Source organism: Amaranthus tricolor, chromosome 8 (genome assembly GCF_026212465.1).
Source record: "Amaranthus tricolor cultivar Red isolate AtriRed21 chromosome 8, ASM2621246v1, whole genome shotgun sequence".
Lineage (NCBI taxonomy): Eukaryota > Viridiplantae > Streptophyta > Magnoliopsida > Caryophyllales > Amaranthaceae > Amaranthus > Amaranthus tricolor.
In genome coordinates this window covers 17,755,597-17,770,555 of record NC_080054.1, presented here as the reverse complement: position 1 = coordinate 17,770,555, position 14,959 = coordinate 17,755,597, and the positions used below count along the sequence as shown (strand labels likewise).

The 14,959-nt window shown below is 33.0% G+C and overlaps 1 protein-coding gene across 1 annotated transcript; it reads left to right on the top strand.

The window, feature by feature from the left end:
* The first annotated feature begins 3,675 nt into the window (after positions 1–3,675).
* On the top strand, positions 3,676–13,392 carry LOC130820329 (heterogeneous nuclear ribonucleoprotein Q-like). The gene is made up of 11 exons (XM_057685663.1): positions 3,676–3,990; positions 6,217–7,208; positions 7,293–7,382; positions 7,467–7,931; positions 9,383–9,476; positions 9,553–9,654; positions 10,021–10,256; positions 10,352–10,436; positions 10,573–10,625; positions 10,713–10,833; positions 12,649–13,392. The coding sequence occupies exons 1-10, from the start codon at positions 3,774–3,776 to the stop codon at positions 10,809–10,811; spliced, it is 2,433 nt and encodes an 810-aa protein (XP_057541646.1). The 5' UTR covers positions 3,676–3,773; the 3' UTR covers positions 10,812–10,833; positions 12,649–13,392.
* Positions 13,393–14,959: the final 1,567 nt, after the last annotated feature.

Genomic DNA, 14,959 nt, shown 5'->3' with positions numbered 1-14,959 from the left:
ATAAAATGCGTTAGTTAAATGCATTAGTCTTATGTTGAGACGCTCTCATACAAGACGAGCTGAAAGTTTTTTTATTGTCTTTTATTACTAATTAAACTATAATCATAGTTTGTTTACGCGTGAAATATTATGTATGATGATGGTTTATATCGCATCCAGGTAGTCTCAAATTGTGTGTTCAAATAGTGGGCATACTGGTACTCATATTAATCGGCATTGCGAAATTTGCCCCTATTTCATACTCTTGAAAGGGTTATTAATTTTTTAAGAATAAGTCGATTTAGTGATTGATAGCTTGATTAACAAATAATTATGAAATTCGATGTTGTGAAGTTTATAGTTATAAGGTCTAGAGAATAAAGGATAAAAAGACATATAGCATTGTTAGGCATGAACCCCAACGCATTTGAATTTGGATTAACAAATAGTACATAGTTTGAACTCCTAAGCAAATACAAGATCGTTTTTTAGTGACACTTGTGATTCATCGAGATCTCATATTTAGACTATTAGAGACATAATAATGCGTCAATTGAGATATTAATTTTTATCTTATCTTTAAAATTTATATGATTTTATGTGATGTGAATTTTAATTGGGAGGTTTTCCATAAACAAAAATCGATGTGAGTATGTGAAAAATGACTCATTATTTAGGTATGATTTTAAAATGAATTTAAAATAGTAACATTTACAGTTCAAATTATTAGTTGTGTGTTCAAGATTTTTTGAAGGCGATCTTATATAACAACATATTAACACATCCACATAGGCTATTAATCTATAAGTTCAAATTTAGTAGTTTTTACTTTAGCAGTCGATGTTGCTGAGAAGGGCTCACAAATAACTAAAGTAACTCAGAATCATTATAATTAATTATGCGGCATAATTTATCATAGTTACTAATGACCTTAATAAATCACCTTTTGAGGTCTTTGAGCTCCTACTTATAGATTGCAATTTATTCAACACTGCTCAACGAGATATCTTCTATTGTTGAACAATTTAGCCATCCACATTCCATTAACCTAATACTATCAATTGACCCTTATTTAAGCGCAGGTCATATTCATGCAATTTTATCCTTATACGTGATATTATATATGTTTTTTCCAATTAATATGTACTTAAAAAAAATATTTGTAAAAAGATGTGGTAGGTCGATGTTATATTATAATTGTTGTGCGACAGCTAAAGCAATAATCAAAAACAATAAAGAATTTACGTGGTTCACTGTCGATGTGATTGCTACGTCCAGGGCATAGAAAATCAAAAGTTTTCACTATAAAATGCAAGATTACAAGATGAATTAAAGACAAAAATTCTCTTTTGGTAGCTCACTTCTCTTTTTTGTTTGTGGTAAACCCTAACCCTCATTTGAGAGGGGTTTATATAGTATGTCTCACTATAAAAGGAATTAGGTTAAATAACTTACAAGAAAATCAGCTCAAATACATGCATAACCCTCAAAGCTCGTAAAATCGCAGGAAGCGACGAGTCGCCGTTTACAACCCCAAAATGAAACATCACAAACTTTCGCGACTCATGAAAAAGTACACGCAAATAATAGAAGTGAAGTGACAACTTGTCGCCTTCACTCTTTCCAGAAACGATAATCCGTCACAATCCCTCTAGAACGCCATTCCCCTTCTTTGATAAATCTTTTCATGTTTAGACTCAGTTCAAGTCACCAAAACACCAACAACAGTAAATGTTGTGATTAAGCAAACCTAAATATGAGAGCACAGGGAGAGAAAAAAAGGAGGCCTTTTATATATGTAATAAAAATTAATTCATAGATTTGCAATATCCATAAAGTTGCAGGTGCATATCAAATTCAAATTTTAAAAATAATATTTCAAAATAAATCATGAATCGAACATCCAAAAAATGAAAGTAACAGTAAAATTCTTGATGATACTATCAAAGGAGAACCTCATGAGAACGAAGGATTTCTATTACATAATCAAGTCTACTCATCATAATTCGATATGATACATATTAAAGGTGCTAAATTGTTGTTACTGATTTTTTGAATATTTCTAAATGAAAATAAAGAGGGTATTAATTGTTGTTGATAAAAAACAAATCCTTATTTAGACTATTGTTATTTTTTCAACAATAATAGAGAAATAAGAAAAAGAAACCTAAAGGAAAATGAATAAAACCCTATTTTTATTGATTAAACACCGAACACATATTAAAATTACAAAAATTAAATACCCTAAAACATTATAAAAACCAAATTAATATTTACACATTTTCCAATTGTACATGAACATGAAATGAAATCAACACAGTTTCCAATTGTACAAAAACATCAACGAGAAAATCTTTGTGATAGACTTTGCTACTTTTAGCAACAACAAAACTTATTACGTTTCATTTATATTCTGTTCAACTGTATTTTTTGTTGTAGAATAGAAATACTATTATGTATTGTTATCTTCGTTCTAAAAAAATATAAATTGTAATCCCGTTTTATTTTCAGTTAATGAGAAATGAAATTTTCATATATGGCAATGAATATTTTGAAACAACAATAATTTTAGCAATGAGTCTATTTTTTACAACGACAAAAAAGTCGTTATAGTTTATTACTATGAATAGTTTTTTCTTATTGTGGAATTGTTAATAGCACTTTTAATGTGAATGAGTTGAGCTGAGTTAAATTTTAATTTTTTTCGAATTAAATTTGTTAGAATATTTTAGTGCTTATGAGCTTAAATATGTTTCTCCTTTTGTTGTTTGAGCTTAGCTCACTGAGATTTGGACTTGGTTCTAGCTTTGTAACAAGCTTGCTTATTTATGTTTAAATTTGAGAAATCAAGCTTCTAATACATGCATGCATACATTTATCTATTCTCAATTTACAATCAACCTTAATTAAAATTTACAATAATATAAATTGTTGCATTCTTTGTGGGACATCATAATAATAGAGTATTTGTTAAAATTCTATATATTCATTTTAGCCCATGATTCATCTTATCTTATTTATTATATTTTTATTTTAAAAATGTTCACATCAATTTTATTCAATTAACTTTAGAGAGTATTTTCTTAAAGTAAATCTGATGAGTTGGTATAACAAGTTTTATTTTTTTTAGAAAAAGATAAATTAAAATAAAATGTCAAAAACATATAAAAAAGTAAAATAAATTATATATTTTTCTATTATTCAAAATTTTTTATGTAAATTTTTTAAATTTTTCTCTAATTTTACATTAATTGTCAATTTACTTTTTTTTGATAAATTACCTACTATAATAGGTTATCGAGTTATCCAAATTTATTATAGGCAAATATGTCCCATTAAGTTTGGATTATTCATGGTTAATTAATACTTTATTTGTCCCATTGCATTTATATCATTTTTCATTTTGGTCCGTCCCACTTAATTCTCATCTATACATTTTAATTCTCTTTCAATTTTATCCACACAATTCATTTCCTTTCTTTATTTATTACAATTTTTGTAAAACTTACTTCCTCTTCGTTGCAACTCAAAGAGGACACATGAATAAGTGAAATTATCATAAAATATCATACAAAAATTAGATTATTCTAGGTAATTATTTTTTTAATTTTTTTATTGGGGAATAGGATAAGTGGGACCTAGGGTATGGACAAACCAATATAAATGGACCACCCTAATATTTCCTTTCTCAAATTTCATATCATTCTGTCATCCTTCCGTCTTGCTCGTCTATCCCCAATATTTTTAGGGTTTCCTCTCTCGGTAAGAAAACTGTACAACACCGAATATCAATCATGAGAACTCGAAACACAACTCCTAAATCTACACCGACAGGTAAGAAGACTCCGCCGGCGAAGAAATCATCCGTGAAAACCCCAGTTCAATCTTCTCCAGCGGCAGATTCTACGTCGGAAACGGCGACTGTAAAATCCGCGTCTACACCTTCTTCTAAAACCCTAGAAATCCAGAATTTGACGAGTTCTTCTACTGATTCTAAGTCCGAACTTGCAGGTATTTATGATGATTTCATGAGTTTTTGTAGGCAATTTGATTTTAAGTTAGCAGAAATGTGTTGTGTTTTTGCATGTTATAAAAAAGTTGTTGATCTGCTTATATTTTTTTCTTTTCTTAATGGGTTTTTATTGCCTATGACACTGTTTTTGTAATTGATTAAAGATTATATCTGTATAAAGAGATTTGATTTTTGATATTTTGCATGTTATAGAGTAATTGTTAATTTACTTCTATTATTCTTTATTCTTAATGGATCTTTGTTGGTTATTACATGTATGAGGATGCGATTAAATCTTTATATAGCGATTTGGTTTTTTTATTTTTCAGTATCTGAGTTTGAATTAAAGTATCATTGAGGTATTTATGAAGGCTGTATGTGTTGGGTAATTTGATTTTCACATAGCAGAAATTGTTTTTAATGTTGCATGTTTTAGAAAAGTTGTCAATTTGCCTTTTATTCTTTTCAATTTTTTATGGTTCTCTGTTGTTCATGGCATGTATGATGATATGATTATGTGTTTTGTTTCTTTTTGATTAAGGATTATATATCTTATCAGCGAGATTTGATTATTATGTATTCAAAATATGAATAAAATCAATTTGTTAAAAATATATTTTTGAGGATAATTGGAAGATATTTATGAAGGTCATATGTGTTATTTTAGTTTTGATATATTTGTTTTTATATAGAAGACATGGTTTATAATTTTACAAGTTATAGAAAAGTTGATTTATTTTGGTTTTTATTCTTCTCAATTCTTACTAGGACTATTGGCTATGACTAATGTCAGGAATGAATGAAAACCTAAAGCTTTAGTTTAGAGTTTTGGGAACAAAGGTTTCATATGATGGGTTTTTTAATAATATTTTAATCAGTTGTTGATTGGTACTCACTCTGTCTCACTCAATTTGCATTAATTGGTTTGTAACTCATTTTGTATCATTTTCTTATCCGAAAACGAACCCTATCCCACACATTTTAACTCTTTTTTATCATCCACCCAATTCACTTTCTCTGTTGATTTAGTTATATTTTCACAACATTTCATACTTATCCTAAAAATCACTCTCTTTCTTTTTGATTCAATCTCATTGGGACAAAGGAAGTATTTTTTTTCCCATTGAAACATTAATCTAGTATTTAAGGGACCGAAGGTTACAAAACAGTAGTCTAGATTTTTGGGGGACATAGTTTTTGAAACAAATTATGTTGGATGTTTCCGAGTTTCTTGTAACTTGGGATATGACATGTTTGAAGATATGATTGTAATTTGGTTTTGTTATCTTGAACTTTTTTTTTCACAGTATTCGTGGCATGATTTGGTTTTTGACGGTTTAGTATCTAATATCGAATATAAAGTGTTTTTGATGAATCTCTAATGGAGGAGGAGAATATATGTACGTGATCATTGGAATTGGTTTTCTCCGCGTTTTTTCTGTTTTGGTTCCACAAATCAGTCTTGATTCTTTTTTGTAATTTGTCCTTTAAAATGAAAGTATGAGGTTTTTGAAAACTTTCTTCCTTTTTGAAAATACGTGAGATTTTAATTGAAAGATGTTTTTGAAGTGAAGTAATTGATTTTGATAAGAAGCCTTTGCTTGCTCACTTTCATGACTATGGATTATTTTTCAGCTGATGGAGTGAAGTTATACTGCTCTTTTTGTGAAAAGATTGCTTTCTTTCTCAGAACTGTACATGCTAAACTCACTTTGAAGAAGTCTATTAATTTTATTTAACATGTGTTGAGTTATTGTTGCCGACCTCGTATTGTTTTAATTAAGTTTTTGGCTTTTCTATTGTATTTATGAATGCATATTAAGAATATATTGAATAGTTAACTCCAAGAACAAGGTTTGTATATGTACTATGATAGGTGGCTGTATGTTAACTTATTGGCCTATATCAGAACTTATTTTTTCAAAGGATTAAATTTCACATTTTAGATTCGCTCTGCAAGAAGTTTTTTATGGAAATATTTTATTGATTGGTGCATTTATTATGATGATTCATTTTTAATTAAAAATTTAAACGTATTAACGTCTAATGATTGAAGAAGGGTTAAGAAGGGTGTTGCACATTCTATTTACATTCTAAAAAAAGAAAGAAAAACCAAGGGTATTGAACACGCCCCATAATAGGCGCCTCACATGATGTCAATATATACATGGTTTATCATGTTTGTATTTTTATTGGTTAATTAGTTGTTTTTCTTATGATGCCAGTTGAGCAAGCAAAAGCACCGGGTGAAGATGCTGTTTTGTCTCCCCCGAGTAAAGGTCGCAAGGTGACAAAGAGAGTAGTGAAGAAGAAGGTAGTCCGAACCAAAGCTCCTGCTTCGGCTAAAGCAGGATCTACCGCTACGGTTAAGACAGAAGAGATTGATGAGGGCAAGAGCGATGAATGTCCTCCAAAGGATGAGGATACAACTGATGCAAAGGATGTCAATCTGTCGGAAGCAGATGACAATGTTACGAAGGATGTGGAGCCAGTAAAGCAAGACGAAATTGGTGCTGAAAAGAGTGAAGCGACAGCTGAAGAAATCAAGATTAAGGGTAAAGAAAAGCTCGATGTTGATGGATCAGAAACATTGACTATAGATGGTGCTGCAAAGTCTGCTGCCAATGAGGAACCTAGTGAAGTGAAGCTGGAAGGCATACATGAAGATCCGGTTGAAGATCCTAATGATGTAGAAAAGACAGGATCTGAAAAAGAGTTTCAAGATAAGCCAGACAATATGGATGATGATCAGAAGGAGAATCTGGACAATAAGAAGATGCCAGAAAATAAGGACGATGATAAGTTAGAGAAAATGGAAGAAGATAATACTGCACAACCAAAAGGAGATGAGGATCCTGCTGATGGAATTGAGGATTATGGTGAGGAAGAGGGCTTTGTTGAACCTGGAGAGGAAGATCTCCAAGAGGATGAAGAGCCTGATATTGGGGATGAGGTGAAGCCAGAAGAGGAGAACAGAGAATTGGCTGCTGCTGCTAAGGAGCGTAAAGTTAAGAAAGAGCTTGAAATTTTTGTTGGTGGGCTAGACCGAGAAGTTGTTGAAGACGACGTTAAGCAGACCTTTGAAAATGTTGGAGAGGTTGTTGAAGTTAGATTATTGAAAGATCCTTCCACAAATAAGAATAGGGGCTTTGCTTTTGTGAGGTTTGCGACTAAAGACCAAGCTAAGCGCGCTTTATCAGAGATGAAAAATCCTGTTGTAAGTTGACTTACTAATCTTTGGGTTTTTGCTTAATTATTGTCTTTACTGTTTCTCGAACCTTTTTTTTTCAATTTTAAACAGATCCGTGGAAAGCGATGTGGCACTGCACCTAATGAGGATAATGACACTTTGTTTCTTGGTAATGTCTGCAATACGTGGACCAAGGAAGCAGTAAGATTATTTCTACCTCTCAATAATCATGTTAATAATTATGCTGTTAATATGTCATTTTAATTTTATTAATGTTCTCAACAGATAAGACAAAAGCTAACAGAATATAGCGTTAATGGCGTTGAGAACATCACTCTTGTCCAAGACCCTCGTCAGGAGGGTTTAAGCCGTGGGTTTTGCTTTATTCAATTCTCTTGCCATGCTGATGCAATGCATGCTTACAAAAGGCTTCAAAAGCCGGATGCCATTTTTGGCCATACTGAAAGGACTGCAAAGGTTGCATTTGCTGAGCCTCTTCAAGAGCCAGATCCTGAGGTGATGGCTCAGGTCAAATCTGTTTTTGTAGATGGGCTTCCTCCGCATTGGGATGAGGATCGTGTTAGGAAGCACTTCAAAAATTATGGGGAGATCGAACGGATTACACTGGCTCGCAATATGTCATCGGCCAAGAGGAAGGATTTTGGTTTTGTTGATTTCATGACACATGAGGCTGCCATCACCTGCATAGAAGATGTGAACCGTAAAGAGTTGGTTGATGGCAACTCAAAGGTATTTTACTGTTGTTTTTTTTGATTTGGTGATATTTTCTTTCAATTTTAAAACTCCTGCCTAGTTGGTGAATCGACAAATTTTTCAGTTGTTTCTATTCATCATAATATACTTTGGTGTAGTATTTTTTGGGGGTAAAATCTACTGGCTCATGAGCTTTGATTACTATGTTTTATGTTTTCAATTTTCCTCCTACTTATGTTGAGAGTGAAAGTTATCATTCTATGTGTGCTTCACACAAATATATGCAATTATTTCAGCCTTATATTTTCCAATTTTTGACATTGCAATCCCTCTAATTTTAGAGTTTTAAACCTGATCAAATTTCAACTCTGTTTTTATTGCGTTGGAAGTGAATCTATTTGTTTGCTTTTAACCATGAAGCATGGGAGAGAAAGCTTTATGTACGCTTTGTCTTTTTCTTTCTCTGGTTTAACTACTTCTATAGTTGGTAAGATGTTTTTGGTCCTAGTTATTAACTTGAGGTCAGTACCTCATTTTTTTTTTTTTCTCCCAACCCACTCCCTCCCCATCTAGTAAAATAATTGAAGGATAGAGGTCGATAACTCTCTGTGCTGCCTTGGGAAGAATTATGTTAAATGAAATGTTGTACTCTAATTGTTGCTTATGATGATCATAAAGTATATCTATAAGATGTTTATTGTTGGCTAATTATTTTTGAGATATTATATAAGGCAGCAATTAAGTTTTGGCATTTGCTAGTACTTTGCTTCATATGGTACTATAAATACATCATAACATATCTAAAAATTGTTGTTTTTCTGTAAAGATTTTGTTTACTTTTTTAGTTATGTTTATCCATTTTTGTTTTTCATTTGATTTTATATTAATAGCAATAAAGTATAAAACCCAACCTCTATCTGTATCTCTGACCTTCAAACCAATCCTTCAAATTTCTCTTTGATATCACCATCAAAGCTCTGAAATTAAGATACAAAAAAATGACGAAAAACTCTTTGTCTTGGGATTAATTGAAACTTGAGAGCATTACATAAACAGTATCTCTTTGAAGCTCTTATGATATCCTATATTCTCATCAAATTGCCATCCGCCTGTCACCTTTCCAAGGGAACTGAAAGAGTTAGGAGCAATATGAGAACCACAAATCCTCAATCACGTTTCTTAGGATTATGGAGTAATATCAATATGTTCTTTTATATAAAAATTGTTTCAAGTATGGAGAAAAAATAAAAGGAAAATGAAAAAGAAAATAGATTTAACACTCATTTGTATTTGCAATTTTTGTCACATTGTATACGGAGTTAATACCTCTAGACTACCATATGGAGCAAATGCTTGTCTGTTACCACCACTTAAACCCAAAACTTCTCCTCATAGATACCATATGAAATATTTCATTCTTTTTTTAGGAATTCAATATATGCTATCTTTAGTACTAAGTTTACTAACTTATTGATTACATTGTACAGACGAAAGTAAGAGCTAGGCTTTCTAATCCTTTGCCGAAAACTCAAGCTGTGAAGGGTGGGATGTGTGGTGGTTTTCGCATTGGCCGACCTACTGGTATGCACAGAGCTTTGTGGATCTTATGTTATTATATATCTTTTCCCATTGGATATTTTCTTACTTGGAGTATCAGGCAGGGGAATTGGCGGGCGTACAGGCCCTATGTTGAATCGTCCAAACTTCCCATTTGGTAGATCTGCACGTGGCCAGTTTCACGAACCTGCCGGACCTTATGGTATTTGATCTTTTTCTCTTTGCTGTTATTTAAATGTCAGCTCCCCTCCTGTTTGTATTTACTAGACTTTTAACTTGATATTAATTTTCAATGGAGATGTGTAGTTTTTTGGTTTACGATTACAAAGGACTCTATTAAAGTAACTCATTTTATCCATACACTTTATTTTTTTTAATGTGAAGTTGCATACGATATTACAAAAGGTCAGTTGGTTACAACCTCTTTGTTATCATTAGGTTTTCCACATCCAATCCTCTTAGAAGGGTCTACATTGGTTGGATCACATTGGGGTAATAGAATGTAGTTGTTGCTGGGTGTGTGCATTTGTTTTTTTGAGTTTCATTGGCTTTTGTGATCCTTTTACAGGACGAAGATTTCCTTTCAGGGCTGGTTATGGGGTAACAGGACCACCTCCTACTGGAAGGCCAAACTTTGGTGGACCTAGGGATGTTGACCGTAGTCTTGCAAGACCTGCTCCTCCACGTAGAGAGCCATATCCCCTTGATGATGGCAACTATTCAAGGCCTTTCATAGGTAGACAATATGATGATGCATACAATTACGATGACAGTCATGGATTAAAGCGACCATATTATATGACCGTAAGTTATATACACCAATTGTTGTTAGAATCATGTTTTGTAGCCGTTCCGATGCATTTACAAGTTACTATTGTTGATTTTTAATTTTAATGTAGGAACAAGATCCTTCTTATATGGAACCAAGTCGAGTGCGTCCTCGATTTGATTATTCTGCTTCAGGACGCGGAACCCAATATAGAGGTACATATTATTTTAGGAGGCTAGTCTTTTTGCTTGCATCTTCCACTTTTTCTCTTGTCTACATATTCCCTCATCTGAAATTGGTGTAGAGCTGTAACAATTTTATCTACTTGGAACTGTTGATTTTTATTACCAGACAGTTATGGAGCCGGTAGCAGTTACTACTCGAGTGGCTATTATGGTCCTGACGTAAGTGTGTACTTACCATTACAAATGAAGTTCTGCATGATTACATAGTAGCAAACAGTTTTAGTATTTATTTATTTCATTTTACAGTATTCTACACGACCTCACTCATCATTTAATCCTCGGGATCGTCCCTATGGAGGCGGCCATGGAGGTGGCCATGCAGGTGGTCATGGCTATTACTACTAGGTGTAGGAGTGTTAGTTCCAAGGTAACTTAATTTTATTCCGTGGTCCAATTTGTGTTCATGAATCAATGCAGCATTTGGTTTTGCATGGTCTCCCATATAAATCTAAAAACAGTTTTCAATCTTTTCTATTCTGTTATTTGTTCTGCTGGCCCAACTTTCTGATTTGGGTTGTTTGTTTTTGTTCTTTCACTTTTCTCTATTTCAAAAATTTTCCCTTTAAAGTAATATTGACGCTGCCATTGTGGTTCATCACCGATTTAACGTAAATCTTTGTGAAGCAAATAAGTGAAGAACAAGTGTGACTAGTGTATAATTGACAATTTCAAATTATATACATAAATATGAATCATTTCAACATGCTGTCTTTATATTCCCAAATATCAATGCTTTGCCTATGAGATTCCATTTTGTCCACGTCTTATTTTTTACTACGGTGAACACTGAATTTTACGGAGTAAAATTATGAATTTATTGATTTGGAAAAATGTATAGCTCAAGAGTGATTGTAGAATCTACATAGAAATGAGGCCATTTATAGGTTGACAATTTATAGTCCCTCCTATTTAGCTTGTGTCCCTTTTGTTTTTTACCCTATTGGCCTATTCATAAATCACACTTATATGTAAAATTCAGCTTATGGCTCCATTTTCTTCAACGTATTTTTTATTCGACACTGAATTTTATACAGATAATTTGCTGGTTTGTAATAAAAATGTACAGGCTGGAAGCCTGTAAGTGCATTTTAGAATCTAAATGAAAATGTAGAGGCTGGAAATTAATTTTAGGATCTAAGAGTTATTGAAATGAAAGAAAGGAAGGGGAGGGATTTGGAGGGATATGAAATAGGAGGCAAGGGATTTGGAGGGGAGGGGTTTGGAGGGAAAATAAGGAAAAGTTTGGTTAAGAATACAATCTCTCTTAAAGCGGAAAGATTTGGAGGGAAAACACTTGTTTTCCTTTCCTTTTCCTTTCCTTTACATACAAGATACTCTTCCTCCTTACCCCTCCCCTTCCTTTCCCTTCCTTTCGTTTCTTTTCTCTCCCAATTTGCTATCCAAACATGTGTAAACTAAAATGAGGCCATTTCAAGGTTGACAATTGTTTACTTTTTCCTTGTTTAGCTTATCTGTCCTAATTTTAAGACTCTATTTTCCATTCACTTTTGATTTGTATTTTATTCTTAATATATAACTTAAAATTTAGTTTAGAGGGATAATGTTTGATTGTCAACTGTTTATATTTTTTAACTATGCATAAAGTTATTATGGATTGGTTTTGAAATATTTCGTTGCCATGTATGAAAAAGAAAATGGGACATAAGTTGAACACAAGGGAATAATATACTTATACAGATTCCTTTCAACATTATCCCAATGTATTCTCATATAACATCTTTCAATTATGTGGCCCATTTTCTTTGCGTCATATTAAACAAATTGTTTTACTGCATGATACGTGAATATTACAGAGTAAAAATGGAATTTTGTTGATTTGAAAGTATTTCGAAGGTTGAAATTGATTGGTCCTCATTCACTCCTGTTTTTATTCTCTGTACTTAATGTAAACTTATTGTTGCTGTTTTAAATTTATTCCGGTCAAAACTGATTTAATGATCAGAACAAATCATTGATCAAAACTGATTATTTTTACTGTTTATTGTATATAATTTTTAAAATAACTTGAATATTCTCCCTCCTTTTAGGCTTTGAATTTATACTTTATTCTTAATTTATAACTTAAAATATAGTCAGGTGATATCTTATTTGATTAGAAAAGAGGATTTATTATATTTATGTATTAACTTAGTGTGTATGAATTTTTTGCTCTTGTTCATAGGTGGTGGAAGCTGCAACATTATGGATTATTTACAGGCTTGCTGTTGGAGATCTATTGTTTTCCTTCATCTTACTTTTCTGCTTTCTTTCTGTCTCTTCCTCATCTTTTTCTTCAAAACTGGCATCCTGTTGTGGCCATGTAGTCAAGTGTTTGTGACTTTATCATGTGTCGGGTTCCTTGGTCCAGTCTAGGCTTTGATTGACCTTCTTTAAGGATGGCCTTGAGTCGCATAATTAAGGAGCTGATAGATGATGGCCTTGAGTGGCAGTACAATTTGAGGATAATAGATGTTCCTTGTGGTTTACAGATAGTATTTACTGATATCGTCATTTACTGATTCGAGGATGTTGAAGAATGACTTGTGGAAAAGATTTTCTATTTATGATCTTATCTTAATTTCGAAGAATAGTAGCAGCCCTTTTCTTGTGCATTTTGGGATTTTTATGGAATAAATCTCTGATGAATATTATGGCTGAAGAGTGGGTGCAAAACTTGTGTTGGTGCTTAAGTAAATGCTTTATGGGTTCTAGTATCTTTTAAGTTATTGATTGTATCATCTCAATATCAGATGTATTTTGTTATATAATCTCTGGTTACTGTGCCCCTTTCTGTTTCATGGCTTTTGGGTTTCTTTGTAATAAATGGAATGTAGGTTGCTTTCTTCAAAGAGATTATCTTTTCATGAGAACTAATGACCGTTTGGGTCTGCGAACCTTATGATTTAATTATGTGGTTTTCCAAGGAGATGAGATTTCTTTTGTAGTTGAAGTTTCTGAAAATGCTTAGATGGAAGGAGATGTTTTCGATTTCTTTGGACGTCGCAAAGGAATAGATATTTCATGTTGGGTGGTTTCTCTTTTGGGTATGTTGCTGAAGAGGCTGTCTTAACTTTGGAATGGTCGTTTTGTCGTGATATCCTTTATAAATATACTATACTTGTTTTCGAGCCGAGGAGATCATCTTTTCTCAACATTTTATCGCTTGGCTTTCCGATTTGAGATCTTCAGAAAGGAAAGGTCTATGTTTTCCGACGTGGGCTGTTTCATGCAAGCTGAGTCTTGAGTGCTGAACCTTTTTTTGCTAAATGTTTATGTGATGTTGAGAGTGATAAAGTCGTAGTTGATCATTGAATTACGTCTTGAGTCGAACTGTGACAGTCAATTCCCCTTGTGTAATGCTTTCACCAAGTTAAATGATTAGGGGCGTAACGTGGGCTGTTTTATGAGTTGGGTCTTGACTCTTCTGTGTTGAACTTATGTTTGTTCAATTTTTATGTGATGTCTAGAGTGATATCAAGTCGGATTTGAGCATCACATAATATCTTGAGTGAAACTGTGAGATCCCCTTTTGTTGAGCTTTGACCATGTTTTGTCAAAAATAAATGATTAGGTTGTGAACTAGGATCTTTTATGTAAGTTGGGTCTTGAGTGTTGAACTTTTGTTTGTTAGATTTTATGTGATGTCGAGTGATATCAAGCCGGAGTCGAGTATATTGCATAAAACATCTTGAGTCGAACTGTGACAGTTTATTCCCTTGTGTTAAGATTGCACGAAGTTAAATGATTAGGGGCGTGGCGTGGGCTGTTTTATACGAGTTGGGTCTTAACTCTTTTAAGCGTTGAACGTCTGTTTGTTTTTATGCGATGTCACGAGTGATATCAAGTCGGAGTTGTGTATCACATAATCTCTTGAGTCAAACTGTGACAGAGTTGATTCCCCTTGTGTTAAGCTCAAGTAGCGCCAAATTTAAATAATTAGGGGCGTGATGTAGGCTGTTTTATGTAAGTTGGGTCTTGAGTTTTGAACTTTTGTTTCTTAGATTTAATGTCAAGAGTGACATCAAGTCGGAGTCGAGCATATTGCGTAACATATTAACATCTTGAGTCGAACTGTGACAAAGTCAATTTCAGTCGCGTCATGAGCTGGGTGTATTAATATGAAGTCTTTTGAGTTTTCCATTGTCCTGAACACCGATATGGTAGATTATGTATTAAAAATTGGTTGTTTAATCTCTTTATTATTGCCTTTGAGTTCACACGAGTTTATGATTTGAGTTTAATAACTTGGCTCGTCTCACAGACATTGTGTGTCCAGCTCAAGTTTTCGTGTTCACTCAAGCTGTTGTTGATTGATGTGATCTTGATTAGCTTGCTGAGTTGTATCTTCCGGTCAACACCTCTCCGTCGGTGACTTGATTCTTTGGGATCATCGACTCTGTATAGATGTAGTAAATCTTTTCAAAAGCACCTCCCTCTCGAGTCATGAAGGAGCTTCTCTTCATAAGGTTTTGAGGTAGAAGTTTGAACACCTT

What these genes read in the sequence shown, in the direction of transcription:
- LOC130820329 (XM_057685663.1), top strand. Translation starts at nt 3,774, where the DNA reads ATGAGAACTCGAAACACAACTCCTAAATCTACACCGACAGGTAAGAAG. An exon ending in CAGAGATGAAAAATCCTGTT is followed by an intron (nt 7,209 to 7,292) that starts GTAAGTTGACTT and finishes AATTTTAAACAG; the next exon opens with ATCCGTGGAAAGCGATGTGG. An exon ending in CGAACCTGCCGGACCTTATG is followed by an intron (nt 9,655 to 10,020) that starts GTATTTGATCTT and finishes ATCCTTTTACAG; the next exon opens with GACGAAGATTTCCTTTCAGG.